The sequence below is a fragment of the Mus pahari genome, chromosome 20, assembly GCF_900095145.1.
Source record: "Mus pahari chromosome 20, PAHARI_EIJ_v1.1, whole genome shotgun sequence".
Classification (NCBI taxonomy): Eukaryota; Metazoa; Chordata; class Mammalia; order Rodentia; family Muridae; genus Mus; species Mus pahari.
This window is the reverse complement of record NC_034609.1, coordinates 40,594,128-40,614,832: the sequence shown is the minus strand read 5'-3', so window position 1 is coordinate 40,614,832 and position 20,705 is coordinate 40,594,128. Positions and strand designations below refer to the sequence as shown.

At 52.3% G+C, this 20,705-nt stretch overlaps 1 protein-coding gene across 2 annotated transcripts in view; it reads right to left on the bottom strand.

The window, feature by feature from the left end:
• Cmip (c-Maf inducing protein) overlaps nucleotides 1–20,705 on the bottom strand; it is a 209,822-nt gene that overhangs the window by 71,954 nt on the left and 117,163 nt on the right. For both annotated transcript variants that reach the window (XM_021220262.2, XM_029532451.1), the window contains exons 2-3: nucleotides 11,376–11,501; nucleotides 4,027–4,077 (exon numbers count right to left, since the gene is read on the bottom strand). In XM_021220262.2, coding sequence (XP_021075921.1) covers nucleotides 4,027–4,077; nucleotides 11,376–11,501 — 177 coding nt within the window. The remainder of the gene's footprint in view (nucleotides 1–4,026; nucleotides 4,078–11,375; nucleotides 11,502–20,705) is intronic.

Sequence of the window (20,705 nt, the reverse complement as noted above, 5' to 3'; positions counted from 1 at the left end):
TGTTTCATCCTCCCCCCAAAGCTCAGAGGAAGGACAGAGGTCTTAAGATGGGTGGTGTGAAGTCATACCACCTTCCAGGGACACAGGGAAGGCCCACCAGGGAGAAGTAAGCAGATGGGGCCAGGTCCATCCAAATGCACTCGTGGCTGGCCAGCCTCTGTCACACTCTGCCTGTTCCCTGTCTCCTGGGGCCTATTGTGTTTTCAATGACCCACTTTCCCTGGAGAATGCAATCACTGTGAATTTTACGACTTGTGCGCAGTGGCCTCCAACCGCACCAGGAAGCGAGGCCTGAGCCGCAGGGTCCCAGTCGTTTAGGGAGTGCAACAGACCTGCCTAGGGCCTCACCACCTCAAGGTGTCTCAGGGCAGGCTTGCGTCTCCCGGCTGTATACATTGAAGCCTCTCGTCTCCAGAGCCCAGAGAGAAGATCAGAGCATCTTCTCACAGAAGCACACGCCATGCACTCTCAGCTTGGAACATGGTCAGTGTCACATAACCTAGGCTGTCCCTTCATAGCTTAGTGCCCACAATGGACCTGTCCCTTCACAGTAGCATATATTCGGATGGGTCATTCTCGTTTGGACCTGGAACGGGAGCTATGCCTTTCCTTTTATGGCGTTATACAACACAACACAACACAACACAACACAACACGCCTGTCTCCTCAGAGCTTTGTACACACGGAAGGATCTTTCCTCTCAGAGTCTTTCACACACAGAAGGGCCCGTCTCCCTATATGCAGAATGGACTGTGCACTGGTGGCCCTGTCCATGTGACGGGCTGTTCCCTCGAAGCTTCTCACACTCGTAGGCTATCTCTGCAGACCCTGGCCTCTGAGGGCCCAGGCGGGAGCAGCTGAATCAGAACTGAGGCCTCATTAACTCTGTGTGACTGTTTATGTTCCGCACCCAAGGGGATTGGCCTCAAGGGCCTACGGCCTAAACCAAACACACAGCTTCCCCAGGGAGCCCTTGGGACTGCAGGCTGGGCTCCCAGGGGATTCGAGTCGGGCAGAGCATCCCTTTCCCATTCCTTTCCTAGTATAGGAGGTACTGGCCCTCCACCCCCGTCATGGAACCACGGTTATGCCTGGAGTCCCCTGACCAAGGCTGCTGTGGGCAAGAGGAGAGCTCTTTCCAGGGAGAGATGGAAAGAGAAGCAGAGAGACAGAAAGTGCTATGCCGGCCTCATGTCTCCTCAAAGTGACGGCTAGCTCAAGAGAATCTATTCAGGCAGAGAAAATGGCGGTGAGGGGACCCCCCTCAGCCAAGAGGGCCAAGATGGCGATGGCAGTGGCAGGGAGTGGGGGCAAACAAGAAAACTCCAGTAAAAACTTCCCGACTTTAGAAAATGACAAGAGTCCTACAAGGGGCCTTCAGTCACGCCCAGCTATGCTCCCCAGGACAGCCAGAAGTGGACTCTGCAGAATCCTTTGTCAGAGGAGCCCTGCCATTCTGGGGGCGGGGGGGGGGGTTACAGCTAAGTCTTCTTAAGATCCAACTCTACCGTCCTGGGGAAAGACACTGCCCTGGGCAAGTCCAGGCACAGTAAACCAGGAGACACGGTATCCCAGAGGCGTGCGTCACCCTACAAAAAGAGCACACTCTATATATACACTCCCTGTTGTAGGCTGCATGCAGAAAACTCACAAATTCAAACTATGGTTGTGGGATTGCTAAATGTCCTAAAATCTGATGCTCTGCTGTGTACTTTTTTTTTTCCTGTTAAAAATATTAAAAAAAAAAAAAAAAAGAAGCAAGTAAATAAAACAGATCCACAATGGTTGCCTTCACCTGTGGAAAGTGAGAGCGGCTGTCTCAGCCCCGAGGTGGTGGCACACGCCTTTAATCCCAGCACTTGGGAGGCAGAGGCAGGGGGATCCCTGTGAGTTTGAGGCCAGCCTGGTCTACAGAAAGAGTTCCAGGACAGCCAGGGACAGTTTCAAGTCCCTGTCTTTCAAGCCACATAAGAGTGGCTGTCTCAGGAGAAGCAGAGAGAGGACCATATCCAGAACGGGCTGCTGAGTCCGACTCTCAGGCAGTTAGGCCAAGAAGGCGGGACGTACCCTCTGGTCTAGCCTGAAGTTGCTGTTCATTTCTGGGCAAACTATTTGGCCCCTTTTAGCTCTGGTGCACATACTGGTTAAAGGACAGCAAACAGAAGTGTTTAAGCCGGGCCTTGCACACTACCGACATTTAGTAAATGAACAGTCGCCCAGATCTGTCTCGACCAGGACAAGAAAAAGTAAGGATTCAAATTCAATCCTTTCCAGCTGACATTGGTAGCCAGGGTGTTCTCCCCGAAACATCTTATGATTCTTTGTCATTTTGCAAGGGCGGACGGCAGGTCTTAACTCTCACATCTAAATCTCCAAGAGCCGGAACTAAATCACGTTGCTTCAGCGAGAGACCACTGCCACCTGGTGGCTACATACCCAAATCATCGGGGGGGCCAACTGCCCCAGGGGAATGACACTAACATCTCATAGAAGCTTATATGGCGGGGGATGAAGGTCACCATTCTGGAAGGTCACTCTGGAGGAAGGGATAACGCCTGAGGAGACCACTGTCACCTCTGGCTTAGGTTTCCCAGGTGCTTTTTTAAAAAAAAAAAATTATTTATTTATTTATTTATTTATTTATTTATTTAATGTAAGTACACTGTAGCTGTCTTCAGACACTCTAGAAGAGGGAGTCAGATCTTGTTACGGATGGTTGTGAGCCACCATGTGGTTGCTGGGATTTGAACTCCGGACCTTCGGAAGAGAAGTCGGGTGCTCTTACCCACTGAGCCATCTCTCCGGCCCTCCCAGGTGCCTTTAAAGACAGTTTTCACGGACTGAATTGAGCGATCATAAAGACACGAGATGCTATCAGAATCGAGACCAGATATCCTCAAAACTGCTAGAATCCCAAGGATGTCCTGGCCAGCTCTGGGTTAATTTTATGAACCCCAACATGTAATCCTAGGGTAGGTCTCCGAAACCTTTCTACCAAAGTCTCCTGAAACTTCATTTCCTTGTAAACCTCAAACTGGTAGCAATCCTCCTGTCTCGGACTCCTAAGTGCTAGAAATACAGGCATGTGCTCAGCTTAAAACTCCATTTTCATGCCTTGATCTTGGTTACTTCTTGAAACATCCTGAGCACAGCCTTGTGGGTATGCCTGGAGTAAATCACCTCAAAAGGTGAATCAGGACCCCTAAATCCTCCTTGATCCTCACAGTTGAGGACTGAGCATTTCTCACACTTGAGCTTCCTCAGTCCTCACAGCCGCCGAGGACAGAGCCTCACCTTCCTCAGAGTGGGCCTGATGCAGACAGGAATGAACTTCACAGGGGGAATGGACAGCAGGAGTCTTGCCCAGCTGCCAGTACACAGAAGGAGCTCACTAGATGCAGTCTCGCTGCACTCACGGCACCAGGGGCATAAACAAAGAAGGACCGTGCCGTGTGCCCAGCTCATCACCTGGGCAGGCCACTGAACATAACAGGAACTCTTCAGGAGAGCTGACCCAGGCCTAAGAAGTGAGAGCAGAAGTCTGTTCTTTCCACGTACCAGAAGCCCGACACTTCTGTAAGGAGGGCTAACAGGAGTGAGGCCGGAGAGTCAGCCTACCAAAAGGGAGCAAGGCCGGTGAAAATAGCCAGTATTTGCAACCATCCCTGCTAAATTCTGTACAGCTTTCAACACTTCTTGTTCAAGAAACTTTCTAGCACCTGGAGTCCAGGCTCCCAGAACCCCAGCTTTCCCCTCCCTCTGACGGAGGCAGACCTAGGAGATTCCTGGAAGCCAGAAAACAGCTGGATATTTCCCAGATGAGCAGCCACCTACCAGGGACCTGCTCCTGTCAGAAGGCACAGCCCTTGGGGGGAGAGCAGAAGCTTTCAGCAAGAGCAGGACCCTCAATGAGCCCCCCAAGAGGCAGAGTGTTCCTCACTGCCAGGCCCGTGTCCTGCCTGGCTCTCATCCATCACTCTAAGCCCCATGCAGCCACTGCCAACCAGCAGAAAGGGCCTGACTTACCTTCCACTGCAGAGAATGGAACCACTGATCTCGCAGGTAGCTGTTGGCAGCCTGTAACAAGAACAACAAGAATGGCAGGTCATCGTTTTCTGGAATATCTCAGACCATCTTAACTGGCCTTCACACAAGTCCCTAACCACCAGCTTCTGCCCTGAGGCCCTGGCTTGCCTCCTAGAAAAATTATGTACTGACCATCAAGAGCAAAATCAGAACCGAAGACATGGTTGTTGGTATGGGATAATTTTGCTGGGTATAATAGAGTCCCTACCCTGCTGGCTGGAGCACTTACCCTGAAGTTATGCATACGGGATAGATGATGAGAATTGGTGGAAGGTGATGTGGTTGAGTGCCCAGACGGCTCAGGAACCCTGTCAAACCCGGGGTTCGACAGGACTCAACTGATCCCCATAACAAGCCCCCAACTCCTTGCCTGTATCTACCAGAGCTCAGCCTCAGAAAGACCCAGGCTCAAGTCCTGGCCTTGATCACAACCTAGCTGTGAGCCAGTCACCCAGCAACATAAGGCCTTCAAAAACCTGTGACGAGAAAGAAGCATGAATGGTCATGTGGCTCACTCACACCCCAGCTCTGGCCAGCACTGACCCAGTATCTCATCTTATGACACTGAGCCATGGGGTTTGCAACAGTGGATGGTGCAAATACTGTGCTGATGTTCATAAAAGGCTCTCCGGAGTAAAACAGCTCCAGCCTCGGCATGTGTTGCCTCTGGTGTAAATAATCTCTACAGTTAGCTCAGTCGAGGAGACTCACAGCTCTCATGAGTAAGTGTGTGTTAACCAGGCTGAGCCAGCTCCAGCATCGTCCTAGTCCACAGCCTTGCCTATGTTTTTAATATAGCACAATACTGGGAAGTAGTGTTGGGGGGGGGGGTAGCTCCAAAGACATGCACAGGCCAACCACCTGTGGTGGTAAAGGGACTCTGCAGATGGTACCATCAAGGCTCTTGTGATGGCAAGATCACTTTGGACTGTCCAGGTGGTCCAGTGGGGTCACATAGTAAGAGGGAGGCGGGAGGGCCAATCGGACTGAAGCACCCACAGACTCCAAGGAGCATCCAGAAGCTGAGAAAGGAAACAGACTCTTTCCTAGACCTAGGAGCAAAGCCCTGGTCACATCCTGTCACTGACATGTGGCACTTCTGATCCCAGGAGGCAACTTCAGATCCAACAGATCTTGGGATTAGAGTCAAGTCCAGCCTACCCTGGGCTCCCCTGCCACCTTCCTGATCCCGACCGGTCAGGGTCGACCTGTCTCAATGTTGCCGACAGTCTCATTTTCACCCCTCTTCCTTCTGACACACAGTACAAGCACACACAGCTTGGTGACTGGGCCAGTGAGCATGAACTGATATGGCATGAAAGGAACCCTTCATTTGTGGGCAGATGCACTGCTTTTAAGTGTCAGTGCATGCCGGGCAGTGGTGGCGCATGCCTTTAATCCCAGCACTTGGGAGGCAGAGGCAGGCATATTTCTGAGCTCGAGGCCAGCCTGGTCTACAGAGTGAGTTCCAGGACAGCCAGGGCTACACAGAGAAACCCTGTCTCGAAAAACAAAACAAACAAACAAACAAAAAAGAGTCAGTGCATGATTTAGCCCTGTCCCATGCAGGCGCAGCAGAAATATCTCAGATGATGTGTACTCCAGAGCAGAGCCTCGGGGAACCAGGCAGTGTGAACTAGTAGGAAGTCTTGACTGTGTTTGAACTACACAGGACTGGGGTTGCTTCCTGGCGCAGGGGATCCTAGCTTGCCTAATCTATCCGATTCTAGCATGGCCTAACACTGCACTGGGAACTCTCCACCTCCACCCGTTCCCTCCAGTGCCCGCGCAATTCCTAGCCGCCCGCGTCACACCCAGAATGCCACTTCTCCGGGATGACGGTCACAAGCCTGACTTCCCTCTGCCCGTGCTCCTCTACCGTGACTGTCCTGTTCAACTGTCCTCCTTCCAGCAGGCCAGGGCTCTGTGAGGTTGTAAACTATGTGTATGTGAGCATCACCGCGTCTGTGAAGCCCAGAGCAACGGAAGACTGGCTGGCATGTTGAATGCACGAGACAGGGACTGACTGAGTGGACACATGCGTTCGTGAATATAGGGCGAGGGGGCGTGGATGGGAGCACGGGGAGTAAGCAGGGGACGGCTGGAACAATGGGCAGGTAGCTGGGTAACTGGGTGGGTGGGTGAGTACACAGGCAGATGAGGGGTGGGTAGACAGGCGGATAAAAATGTAGATAAGCGAGTAAGAGGACAGGGGTGAGAGGAGTGGATAAATGGATACACAGATGCATGGAGGGGTGAGTGGTTAGCCGGTTAGGTGTCTATGCGGATGGAAGGATGGAAAGGGGCACAGAGTGGCAAGTGGGTGAACGGGTGGGTGTGCGCGCAGATGGATGGATGCGTAGACATGTGGATGAGGAGGTGAGTGTGTAGACAAATAGATGAAGTAGGTAAGTAGACAGATGGGAAAGTGGGTAGATGAATGGACAGATGGGTAGGTGTGTATGGAGATGGATGGATGGGTAGGTCTGTCTGTATGTAGAGATAGATGGATGTATAGGAGTGTATGCAGATGGATGGATGGGTGTGTGTATGTATACAGATGGATGGATGTATAGGTGTGTATGCAGATGGATGGATGGGTAGGTGTGTATGTATGGGCAGGTGTGTGTATATATGCAGATGGATGGATGACTAGATGTGTATGTATATGGATGGATGGATGGATGGATGGATGGATGGATGGATGGGTAGATGTGCATGTACATGGATGGATGAGGTATGTATGTTGACAGATAAATGTGCAAGAGGACAGGTTCTTTCAGATGGATGATGCACAGGCATAGGAGAGGAAAGAAAGGAGGGAAGGAGAGAGGGAAGGAGGGAGGGAGGGAGGAAAATCATAGGACCGATTCACAGTAAGTAGAGCATCCATGTACCCATCCCATGGAACTTCAAAACGATCCCTTCAGCTCTGACACATCAAGCTCTTGACCACTGTGCTTTTGGTGAGACGAGCATGCATGGAGGTACATCCTTGGTCACCTGTGTGCCACGCTTGGACTATGTGACTCTGTGGTAACCAAGGAGACAAACACTGTAGTGTGGTTACGAGTGAAGAAAGGAGGCCCAGAAGCCTCCTCTCAGTGCTCGGGGCTGCGCTAGCACAGCAAGCTTGGATCACACCTCAGGGCCTTCTTTCTCCCTCCTAGCCTGCTTGCCCCATACTCCTAGGGAGCAGGTAACGGATGTAACCTGGCTCCTGTGGATCCGAGAGCTGCTCTGCCCCTTGACAGTCAATGAAAAACATGGCACCTGTTGGCCAGCATTGAGAACAGGGTGGGCCAGGCGATATATGACCAAGGTGAGATTCCCCCATCCCCCGGCAGAGGATGCCAGGCGACACTCTTGAATCCCAGTACGGGCCTCCCCAGGTGGATCCTGGCAGAGGACAAGTTGGCCTGGCTGTGCTGCAGCCAGAAGGAGAGCCTTGGTCAAGTTCCCTTGCAGTCAGGGGTGGCGGCAGAGAGGAGCCAGGACAACCCAGATCCTAGGGAACACTAGGCACAGTGAGTGGCCCGAGAGTGACTTGGAGGAGAATCCCCTAAAACCCCAGAGGGGAGTCCACAGCCTACCTTGCCCCCCATGGCTCCAGGCTAGCTCTGGTGGCTCTCTGCCTGTGCCTGGCACTAACTTTTCCACAGGACTGGCTCCAGGCAAGCCTGCCCAACTTCCTCAGCAGAGGCTGCCAAGTTCTAGCTCATTGTTGCATTGTCCTCGAGGTGAGAAAAACAGCCTGGAGCCTGCAGGGACTGTTCCCAAGTTCAGCTTCCTGGCCCAATCTCCAGGAAAAACAGCTAAGAGCAGCCGGGAAAGCTCACTCATTCTTGCTTGAGCTCTCTCTGTGTCTCTCTGACTCTGTGTGTCTCTCTCTGTCTCTGTCTCTCTTCCTCTCCTTTCCTCTCCCTTCCAGTAAGAAGGGAACCCATCCTGACCCTGTCAGCTACTTGTATGTCGGGTAAACAGTTGTTCATCTCTCATGGGGCTTTCGAGACCCGGTAATGAGTGTGTGAGTGTGTGTGTGTGTGTGTGTGTGTGTGTGTGTGTGTGTGTGTGTGTGTGTAGGCACTGTCAGGAAGAAAGGCCCACTTTCCTTCCTTATTTAAACCACCTTGGGCTCTGTCTGCCCTTCCTGCCTTTTGCCTCCAGGGTATTAGTATTGCTTTATTCCTTAGTGCTTAGCCCTTAACCAGAAGGCACCAGCAAGGTGCCTCAAATATGGCACACACAGTGTAGGTAGGTGCTTAGAAGCTGGTCTCCTCACAAGAGCTCACCATAAGGGGGGGAAAACAAGATTAGCAGACCTCTGTTGTTGCCGGGCCTCTAACAAGTGCTTAGGGAGCTTACACTGACATGGAGACTTACACTCTACCTAAGAGGTATGCCTAGGAAGGTTCAATCTTTCTGGAACTCCCAAATCAGGTCCGCTGCAGGGGCTGGATTTCCAGTAAGAAAGTTATCGATCTAAGAAAACCAGAATGCAAACTGGAGGAGGAAGACAGAGATGGCTGCTCTGAGGCTAAGGGGACAGTAAAGAAGAAGCAAACAGCAAAAGCTAGAGAGGGAGGGAGAAAGGAAGGAAAGACGGACACAGAGACAGAAGGGGATGAAGGGAGGAGAGAGACGGAGGACTAGAAAACCCGGAAGGCACAGAGCCCCGGTACTCAGTGTGACTCGGGACGGAGAAAGCACAGTTTCCAATCAATAACATCAATTAAACCTGAACTCACATCACCACAGGGGCTGGTGGCCGCAGTACCCAGGCTCACTGCAAAACACTTCTGGACCTCTGATATTCTGCAGCAGGCCCTTGGCACTTCCACTGGACCACGACCCCTAGGCTGTGACCCTTTAGCCTACCTGGCTGCTCCCCAGGTCCCTCTCCACCCCCGGGGGGGCAAGGCTCGACTTCCATGACACACTGCATGAGGACCAAAATGCCCAGCAGGGACCCTAACCAGCAGCTCTTGCCTCACCCTGGGGAACAGAGGAGCCATACACAATTAAGGAGTCTAGGAAGGAGGCAGGGACAGACAGCCAACTTAATGTGCCTCCTTTGGCCTGATAGAGGTACAAGCAGGAGGGAGATTCCAGGGGTGGGCAGGGGCAAGGTTGCACCCACCTAACTCTCTGAAGGGAGACTGCGCTGCTTCCCTGAGACAGGCTCCGGATCACAGCAGTAGCTGATGCGGCCTCCTCTCCTCTCCTCTCTTCTCCTTCCTTCTTCTCTCCTCCTCTGCTGCTCCTGCCTCTGGCAGAGCAGCCACCAAGCAGGGGCGGCAAGCGTGGAGGATGCTGGGGCAGCCTGGTTTGTCAGCCCGCAGGGGGAGCTCTGACGTCGCTCAGCCCACTGCAGCCTGGGAGATTCATCTCTACAACCAGCCAAGGGCCATGGTCAGGTTAAAGGGACATGCCCAGAGCTGGCCAGTGTGTCTCACTCCTCTGACCGGGGTGGGGTGGGGGGCAGGTGCTCTAGCCCTGCAAACAAAAGGCCCTCCTGCTAATATGTGGTGATCGCCATCAACAGAGAAAACAGGGTTCCCTGGCTATTTCCCACATGTCCAGCCTTCTGCCGCTTAGCCCCCGATCTGTTGTCTAGTGTCCCCTCTGTCCCTTAAGAGCTTTCTACGTCTCCCCAATGCCCTCAGTATATAGTCAGAGGCTAACACGACCATATCATCTAGATGCAGTCACAGGCATCAACCTCACTCCTACCAGAGAGCCCCCTCCCACACTCATACTAGGGGTGCCCCCTCTAGGGCACCCTCCTACTCACCCCTCTGCACCCCATATCAATGCACATCCCTGGGGCGCAGCTGTCTCCAGAGGCCCCGTGAGTCACCCTCCCCTCCCAGTCCTCTGGGACGTGTGTCTGTGTCTGAGTTGCAGCTTCTTTGGTAATCATGTGTTTATAGCTTGGTCTCCCCAGACGCTGACAGTGAGGATGAGGATGGGGTTGTAGGGCCCAGAGAGAGGGGCAGGCTTGAAGTTACGTAACTGAGTAGTAAAGGCACTCCAGAAGGCTGCCCTGCTGCCCTTCAGGACCCTCCTTGTCTTGGCCATTTGTTGCTCATAGGGTCAACCGGCCCCACGGGGCCTGGCATTGAGCAGCCTTGTAAGATCCAGTGCTACAGTCCTCAGGGCAAGGGGAACAGAAGAGAGGCGGAGAGGCCAAGGGAGGTGTGGCAGAGGCTGGTTAGTTCTCCCCCTAAAGACAAGGAGACAACAGAGGGAACCGGGGAGCTCTGCTGGCCAGAGGGGACATGATGAAGACAGGGGGTGGGTGGGTCACAGAGGGCAGAGCACGGTGGCTGAGTTCCAAGATGGGCTACGGCATGGCTTCTGGTGTCCTCTAAGAGAAGACAATATGGACAGGGGTGTGTCACACAGTATCCCTCACACTGCTGCGGGTCAACTTTCTAGCTGTTTCTTCCCCTTTTCGGGGTACCCATCTCTCCTGCCTCCGGATGGTACCAGAAGGGCCATCAGCTGCTATGGTCAAAGGTGAACAGAGAGCTAGAGAATACAGCATACGCCCAAGGGACCAGAAGGGTCAGCCTGGATCTTCCATGAGGTTCAAGGGGGGGGGGGGGATTCGTACTTTGAATAGAATTAGGAATTCTAAGCCGATCTTTAGGGTGGCCACCCTCCTCCTGACCTACCACACACTGACAGTGTGCCACACCATGGAGGGAGGGGCAAAAACTAAGCCTTGGTGATATCCTCTGCCATCCGACCCTGGATCCAGCTGTTCTTTGCAGACCTCCTCCTGAACTTCCCAGCCATTTTAACAGCACAACCGATTCCTGTTCAACCTTTGGTCCGTATGACGTTGGTGTCATTTCCGACCGACGTGCTCACAGACGCACAGAGCCAGTACTTCCATTGTTTGTAAACACAAAACTGAGCTAACCAAAAAGATACAGGACACGATCCTCACTTAAGTCCAGCAGACAGCAAGCAGATCCGCAACGAGGCGAGCCTCCCAAGTTCCGAAGCCCGAAAACCGGCCCGGGGACTCAGTTTCAGCATTTTCAAAGTAGAGACTACAGAGTTCATTTTTTTTTTTTCAGACCCAGGAGAACGAGCAGGCTCCTAGACATTGGGCAGCATGCAGCAGGTGCTTAATCCATGCACGACCTTCCTGAGAGTCTTTAATACCTTCGTGACTTTCTAAGTTGGCCAAGGCTAACGTCTACAGAGGGAGCAGATGAGAAGAGGGCAAGGGACCGGGAGGAAAGAAACTGCTGGGTCATGCTTATTCTTCCTACCTGCAGCAGGACGGTCCCTCCGGGGATCGTGAGCTGTAAACAGTACTTCGGGGCGTTCTCCCAGGACAGCGGCTGAACGTCTTCAATGGCGCTGTAGGAAACCGAGTTTTCCATGTACCCAGATGGCTGTGCCAAAGAGAGAAAAACAAGAGCCGGGTGAGCAGACGGCGTGAACACAGGAAGGAAGCTACCGGGGGACCAAAGGACCAACTATTGGGTGCCAGCATCCGGCTGTGGGAAGGGGCTGTGGGGGGAATTCATTCCACACCTAGGGTGCAAAATGAAGAAAAGGCAAGGGAACCCTCAGGTCAAGGGTAAGGGTAAGGGGTCATCCCCTGGTGACCACAGGCCCCCCAGCACAGGGCAGAGCTTGAATCTCAGCATCCTCCAAAGGCTCCTAACCGCTCCATCCCATGAAGTCACTCCTTACAGAAGCCTACTGACAGGACCTCCGACCCACCCCGCTTCCTCACCCCCAAAACCCACAGAGCACATGCTGTCTTTCATCGGCGCCCTGGACCACCATATGGCTCAATAGCATGTTTTGAGAGAAAGCATGAGAAAGGCCAGCATGGATCAGTGATGGGGGAAGAAGGCAAGAGAGGCCTCAAGCCATCTATCCACACTGCCTCTAAGAGAGTTCCACCGTCTCAGAGAAGCCTAAGGGGAACACACAGGCCATCAAGCCCTGCTAGGGTCTTCGTACCCCACCTCCAAAATGCCAGAGGCCAGGGCAATCCATGAAGACACGTGGCAAGCTAAGATGAACCGACGGCAACCTCCCACGAACCCTGTCGTGCGCACACACTGCTTCAGGAGCTCCAGGAGTGGAATGTCACAATGAACTTTAGGGAGGAGGTGGCAGGGCCATCCGTGGGGCACACAGGTCTTGTGACCTTCCCACAGCTAAGACTGAATGAATGTGTATATGATGCTATGATGAAACAGGGAGGTGCGATTTAAAGTTCACGAGGCCCAGGGGAATATTTTCCCATAGATACTTAGGCCTCTGATAGTTTTTTTTTTTGTCCCCCCCCCCCTTTTTTTCCAACTGACACGTAGTGGCAGTGGGGGAAGTTGATGGCTAGCTGCCATCAGCCTGAAGCCACCAAGAACAGAGGCAGGACAGTGTTGGTGGGAGGTGGCTGGCCGCCGCAAGCCCTCCACACCAGTGCACTGCTCCACAGCAAGACCTGCAGGCTACAATGTCCACCTATGCAAGCCAACCCTGTGCACGGAGGTTGCTGCGGGCTGCCTCCACCCTACAACCTGGCCTGGCTGTCCAAAAGCAGCTTGTGGCTGAAGCTGTGAGCAAGGCTTTCTGGGAAAGGGCTGAGTATAAATAAATAAGCACCCGTTGTTTTTTAAAAGCCAGACTGATCGCTTTTCTGCTGTCTGACTCAGCACTTGGCCCAAAGCAGTCTTCGGGGCCATTAAGACCTGTGTTTGAATCCCTTACTGTGTGTCATTAAGACAGTTACAGCATCTCTCTGAACCTGGTTCCTCTGACAGTAATTTCATAAACAGAACTGCGGAGAATATTCCAGGGGATCTAATTTACCAAGGGCGTACTTAGCTCAGCATCTGGAACATACTGGAATGACTATAGTTTTTATCTCCAGCATCCTTTTTCCCAAACTCCAAAGCCCAAGTGAAGAAGTGTTCCTCAAGACACCTGCCGAAGCCGGGCATCCGGAGGCTCACCTGCCATTCCAGCACTCAGAAGGTGGAGGCAAGAGGGCTGAGCACATGAGGCCAGCCTGGGCTATCCAACAAGTTTGTGTGTCCAAAACCAAAGGGGTATCCAGCACTCACAGAGGACATGGAATACCTAGGCCCAGCTGAAGACGGTTTAGGGGGACAGGATGATCAATTCTACTATGGAATCTGGGGATACACAGGGCTACTGGGAAACCAAGATGACTGACCAGGGTCTGGCCCACGATAGTGACAAAGAAGTACAGGTCAGGACCACGTTGGTACACTAGTGTAGAACACTACAGACGGGCAAAGTGGTGTGGCACGAAGGGTAATGTTCTCATCTCTGCTCTCCTCTGCATACAAGGTTCCTCTGTGGTCACTGTGGTTGTTAAGCTACACTGACAACAGCCTCTGCACCCAGAGGATCCTCACTGGGACAGGAAATGCGAAGACATGTAGGGGCAGATGTGTCACACCCACCGAGACCATGCTGCCCACAGCAATGGTGACATAGGAGCCAAAGTCACCAGCAGACAAGAGGTGAATCAGAAAGTAGGACAACCAAGGGAGAATGCTCTCAGGCACAACCAAGAGATTAGAGGCTTTCTAGAACCAGGCTCCCAGCTCTAGGTTCCAGGGTACCCCTGGTGGAATCAGATGGGCAGCTATCACATCCTGAGTCTGTACTGAGCGAGACTCCAAGGACGCTCTGGGCTGCAGGGGTGGACAGGGCTGATGGGAGGGAGGCAGGGCACACTTGCTGGGGTGATTTGGAACCAGCTCACCCCAAATGGCTGTCCCTCACGGTGGTACCATCCACCAGCTCTCCTGGAGCGGCACACTAATGGGTGGCTGTCACTGTATGTAAATGACAACTCACACCTGACTAACAAATGCAAGCGTGGGAAGGCGAGGGACAGAATCTAAGCATGTGGATAAAATTAAATCAAGATCACTCGGGAACCAAGCCTGAAGGTTCAAGTCTAAAAACCCAGGGGGACTGAGGCAAGGTCACCAATTCAAGACCTGCCGGGACTACAGGGTGAGTTCAAGGCCAGCCTGGGCAGGTGAGATAGAGCCACGATATAAAACGTTAGAGGGCCAGAGATGCAGAGCAGCAGGAGAGTGCTTGAGAATCATGTTTGAGAATCTAGGTCCCCCCGCCCTCTCCTCTCAAACACATACACACACACACATCTATTAATACTCCAATATATTTCTTTCATTTTAATTTTGACTGTATGTAACTCTGATCTGCGTACTGTGTACACAGATGCATGCTGTGCTGTGTACATGTGCCATGCAGAGGTATACAGAGGCCAGGGGACATCGGGTGCCCCGTGATACGGTTATCGCTTTCTGCTCACCCCCCGACTTAGGGTCTCCCTAAATCTGCAGCTAGCTTACTTTTGTCTAGACTGATTTGGCTTCTGCACTATGGGCCTCAACCTGTCTCTTCTGAGACACCAGAGTCACAGATGTGTGTTGCCATGCCTGGCCTTTCTTTACATGAATGCTGGGGATTCGAACCTGTGTCCTTATGCTTGTAAAACAAGGTCTCTTACCCACTGAACCCATCCCTCAGGCCCTCCTGATTAATCTTAACTGGAACTTATATTACTCTTTATCTACTGTGCACGTGTACGTGTACACACACACACACACACACACACACACACACACACGCACGCACACATACGGTTTATATGTTGCAATCACATTGTGGGAATCAGTTCTCTCCTTCCACCAGGGATCACACTTGGGTCATCATGCTTGCTGCCTTTATGTCAGCCTTGCCGCCTTTACCTGATGAGTCATCTCGCGGCCCTAGACAATTTTTTTTTTTCCTGAGTCCCTAATCAAAGAATTTGCTTGTGCTGTACCTACGAGCATCCACTCGGGAGTTTCTCTCCGCTCCCGCCCTTTCTGCCGTTGACAGAACTGCGGGTCTGCTTTGCATGAGCGATAAACAACTCCGAGGTGAACATCCTTGCGAAGCCTGTTTTTCTAGCCTATATTTAGGATTATTTCTTTAGGCCAGATTCCCAGAAATGGAATTACTGGGACAAAGGGTTAGAGCGTGTTTTCTGCTGTTGCCAAATTACTCTCATTAGAGAGATATTAAGGAGTCCTGGGAGCCCTGGCCAGGAATGAGGGACCCACTGCTGTCTCAGCTGGGCGCTACTTTCTGGCCACGTTTGAACAAGATGGCTTTGGCACTAGGGTTTCTGAACTAAGCACCATGTTGGGTCAGAATGTGTTGGGTGCTAAGGACACAGACATCCACCACCCCAAGGTCCTGGCTCTTGGGGTACAGCCTTCTGGGACACTGAGTTGTGCATTGGGGACACTGCCATCTCATGGGAGGTGGGGACAAATCTTGGCACTTTGGCAGTGTTCTGCTATGGAACTAATATGGGCTCGTGTAAGAGGGACCAAAAAAAAACCAAAACACCCTCTAGAATTCTGAGATAAGCCTGGCTCAAAAGCATCCAACCTGAATGGGAGACAGAGCAGGTGGCTGGAGGGTCCCTCACCAGTGTTCCCCCTCCCCAAGCCCCAAGCCCTTCAGAGCTAGTGTTTACATTAATTATCTGCTTTTGCAGGCTTCTCATACAGTGGGGTGCTCATCCGACAGCCTTCACCATCCTGTCTTTCAGAGAGAGATCAGCTCTGCCGCCCAGCCGATCTCGCCGGTTACCATGGTGATGAGCACATGACTCATGAGTCTTCAGCCCCCAGGATGAGGTTCTAGGCTGACTCAAGACACGCATTCCAGTGGGATGGGGGGGCTCCCACACCCCAAAAGGAAAATCCTATCTGGAAAGTCCCTCTCTCTATCAGCCACTCCAGACTGGAGCCGCCGCTAAGTGCCGCCGCAGAAGCCTCATCCAGGCCCGGGTTGTAAGCAGCAGGCTGGTTGTCACTCGGGCAGCTGCATGGAACTTGAGTCATCCCTCAAGGGAAGAGGAGTCACAGAGCAGGGTCCTTTGGCGCCATCGTGCTGGCACAGCTCTAGGAAGCTCTCTGCTCTGGTCTCCAGGAGCGATGGCTGCCACATGACCCAGCAGGAAGCCCCTTCCAACTCAGGTGGCCAGGCAACACTGAGAAGGTCAAGGACAGTAGTGCATCTGTGTTCTCAATGGTCGTTCTGCCAGGGACACCCATCATGCCAAGAAGCCAACACCTGACAGGAAAACACCCTCACCTGTCCATCACATATTACCTCTGTGAATCTGCCTATTCAGAACACTGCTACACAGGCTCAGAGCAGACACCCCACTGTGTAGACCATCCACATGCTCTACCTGCTCATGGCCACTTGGACCTCCTATTCTCACTGTGAAAAGCCTTTGTCTTATTATCTTTCCAATTGGGTGACAGGAAGATACCCACATCACAAACAGTCTCCACCCATCGGATCCCACTCTATCAGGCCTTATGCCCAAAGCTCCACCCACCCCACCAAACCCCACCCACACCAAGCCCCACCCTCACTGAGCAACCCCCCCCCCACACACACACACACTCTCACACACTCTAGCCCCAGCTCAGGGCTTGACTTCACTCGACCACACTGCGATGCCACGGCGAGGGAGGGAGCTGTAGTCACCCTGAGGAAATGGAGAGAGAGGATATGACAGGTCACAGGCTTCCTGCTTCCCACCATGATCCAATCTCGCAACCACAAACAGAAAAACCTGGACAGTCCTGGGCAGCTTACCAACTCCAGGGCAGGTCACACCATGCAGAACGGGGCTAAGGCCAGCAGGTTCGGGGGGCCTGGTCTCCCACTGCTGCACAGCTGCAGAGTCCCCGCCCACCTAGAACAGCAGCTGTGCTACAGTTGGACCCCTGTCTTAAGACAAAACAAAACAAAAACAAAAACAAAAACCTGTAGCCGGGCCTGAAGGGCAGGGCCATCCTGGGACTCCAAGAGGACTGTGATGAGGCATCCAGGGGGGCTCATTAATCAAGAGGCCGGCCTCGGCAGCTGCCCCCTTTTATGGCTAAATGCCTCAAGAAGTTTAGTAACAGAGCCAAGGCTGGCTATTTCCATATCCCGACCCTTGCAAGACCCATCTTCTCTGCGGGCATGGGAAGGGTGGGAATTTGGTCCCCGGGCCTGGCACTTTGGCATCTGTCCCAATGTGTGCCTTTGCCACTGAAACGGTTGATAAGTGACTCAAAGATGTCTCCAAGTCAGCTCCGGTCTACCCAGAATCCACAGACATGTCTAAGAACAGTAACAGCCAGGCAGGTGGGACCTGAACTCCCCTACAGGTACCACAGTTTCAAGGGACCCTACCCTGGGAAAGGTCCCACTGGGACCTCTTCAGAAGGAAAAAAAAAAAAAAAAAACAAACCATACATCATGCACAGCCAAGTGAGCTCTTCACAGTTGAGGAACACAACCCTGCTCTGGACTTTCATGAACCTGGGGGTGACCCTGACCTTGAACCTTTTCTCCACAGCAGGACTGTTGGGACCGATATACTCTTACACGCTGGCAATGGAGCCTCTAAGAAGAAAGTCAGAAGACACTGGGCATGTGCTCTTGTCCCTTGTCCCCCTGCTTCCTTGCCACCATGAACAGATCTGCTTCTTCTCCAGATGCTGCTCCTTCGTGGTTCTGCCTCACTGGAGGCCCAAAGCAACATGGCTGCACAACCATAGCCTGAAGTCCACCAACATATGAACCCTTCAACTACTTTGTCTCCAGCACCACCCTTTCTAAGAACGTCTAAGCGCCGCCCTTGGCTGTAACCCTCAATTTGATTGGAGCACCACACAAATTCTGCAGAAATGTCCCCAGAGGGCCTATTTGGGGGAGGAAACGTCCCGAGGCCCATTCTTTTTTTTTATTTTTATTTTTTTTTTTATTTTTTTAAAGATTTATTTATTTATTTATTTAATGTAAGTACATTGTAGCTGTTTTCAGACACTCCAGAAGAGGGAGTCAGATCTCCTTATGGATGGTTGTGAGCCACCATGTGGTTGCTGGGATTTGAACTCAGGACCTTCGGAAGAGCAGTCGGGTGCTCTTACCCGCTGAGCCATCTCGCCAGCCCCCGAGGCCCATTCTTAAACGAAGCCATATGGCTCAGCCTCACTGGGAGATAGGAGGCTTCTCCCAGGGCTATCCTCATCCACTTGGAAAAACAGGGATGCTGGGATGACCCAGATGTGACATCTATGATTCCAGGGGCAGGTCTACATCCCACACTCTCCTCGGCGTGCCAGAATGGACCAGTATGATTGTAGCCTGTTCACAGGCTCCGAGTCACAGAAGGGAGCAAGGCAAAAACCCCCAACAGGCCACCTTACCCCCACCTCTCTCTGGCTGCAGCCTGACTAGCCGGGTCTTTTGGAACTTCATTTTCCATACCATGTATGTGTCTGTTGAAGATCCACAACCCTGCTCCCGTGAAATTCCCCGTAGGATGGTAAGGTAAGTATGCAAAGCATGTGGGACGTTCAAAAAACGGTGACAAATGTGAGAGAGAAAATGAGTAAGGTGACAGGTAGAGGCAGGAAGTTGGGCTGGCAGATTAAGGAGGAACTCGTGTTCTTAGGAAAGGGAGCCGCCAGGGCTTCTCTCCCCATCCCCACCCCAGAGTGCTAAGGAAGACAGGAACTGTGTTTATGTGTTGGTTCACTTCCTGTCAGCTGGACACAGAACTCTCTGGGATGAGGGAATTGCCTCCCATCAGATTGGCCTGTAGAGAAGTCTACAGAGCATCTTATTTGATTGGAGATTGGTGAAGGAGGGCCTAGCGTTATCATAGGTGGTGCCATCCCCTGAGCAGGTGGTCCTGGGGTATGTAAGAAAGCAGGCTGAGCAAGCCATGGGGAGCCAGACAGTAAGCAGCAGCCCCCCATGGCCTTCTGACTCTAGGTTCCTGCTTTAAGTTCCTGCCCTGACTTCCTTTGGTGACAGAGTACGTACGGTCTGAGAGTTGTAAGCAGAAATAAGCCCTTTCGTCCCCAAGTGTGTTTCTGGGTCATGGTGTTTTATCACAGTAACAAGAGAGCTAACAGCTAGTTAGTTCTGATGCACGTTCTGCCAGCTACCAACCTAGGACAAGACTGCCCCATGCATGGGCTGAAACCAAATAGAACTTCACAAACCACTTAAAGCAAGAATTCATTCAGCTTTTGTTAAGGTGAGGGAGGCAGGTGGATCTCTGAAGTTCGAGGCCAGCCTGGTCTACAGAGAGAGTTCCAGGACAGCCAGGGCCACAAAGAGAAACCCTGTCTTGAGAAAAACCAAAACCAAAACCAAAACCAAACAAAGACAGTCTCAAGTAGCCTAGCCTAGTCTTGAACTCACTATGTAGTCAAGGAAGACCTTGAACAACTTCTGATCCTCCTACCTCCGGAACCTTGAGGTGACAGGAAGGTAAAGATGGTGAAGAGAAACCTTTGACCGCTGAGAGCAGCTTGCCATCTCCTGTGTCCACCACAAAGAATCCTAAGATTTAATCCTATCAGGAAGAAACGGGTTGAGAGAGGAAAGGCATCCAGAAGGTGGGTTTGTGGGCTTTTCTTGGTTGAAAGAAAAAGACACAGGGCTGAGGATGTGGCTCAGTGAGTAGAATGCTCCCCTAGTATGCACGGAGCCCTGGGCTGTGTGCTCAAAAACCACATAAACTGCACACGGTACACTGTGCATGGTTGTAATGTAGCTCTCAGGAGGAGACAAGAGAATCAGAAGTTCGAGGTCCGCCTAGGCTACATGACACCTGGACAGCAGCCCTGGGGGTTTGTCAGCTCTCACAGCACACCAGCACCACCAGTCCCTTCTCATGTCTCAAGGGCCTCCCTCTCTGTCTGACCCTGGTGGCCTTCTGTCTCACAGGACCTTCGCTCTACAAAAGCTGGGTTCTCCGGAAGCCAAGGCCAGCAGGGCAGACTCTTAGACAAATAAACTCAATACAGTTCTTGGCAAGGCCGAGCTGGATTCAGGAGCCCGTGTGTGTTTCCATGGACGGGAAGTCCCTGGCGGGTCTTTCCTCGAGCTGTCGGCTTTAAGCCAGGGCTTCCAGGATGGGTGACAATGGGTGCCGAGGGAACTGAGCCCATGTACACACTGTTAGGTGCTCCTGCACCGACCCTGGGATTATCTCCAAGAAAACACACGGTAAGGCTCGTGGAAGTCTGTGGGGGCATGTTAAGAAGTCGGGGGTTGGGGGCGGGCTTGAGAAACATTTTAGAATGTGGGTACACACTGCTTAGATCTTCAGTACCTTTTAATGGCTCTCCCTGACTTCTGGACTCTGAATGTTGTCACTGGCGAAATGGGGATAAGAACAGTGTTCCATATCAAGTGACCAATGAAACCTAGAAGGACCGGTCGCAGCTTGAAAGGAAAAGGATTTTGAAGGTGACGGCTCAGGGGACCCAGGGCCAGCCACTGAGAGGGAGCAGCTATGTGACCAAGACTCAGATCAGTCATATTCCTCCATTTACCTGCATGGTTTCTAGCCATAGAAACATAGTCTAACACACTTGAAAGCTACCCAGTGGTTGAAAGGACACAAGAAGGTACCAATCAGAACCACGGCAGTGTGTGCAGCCCCTACAACAAGTCACAGGGTTTCCTCTTCATATACAAAACCCCTCTAC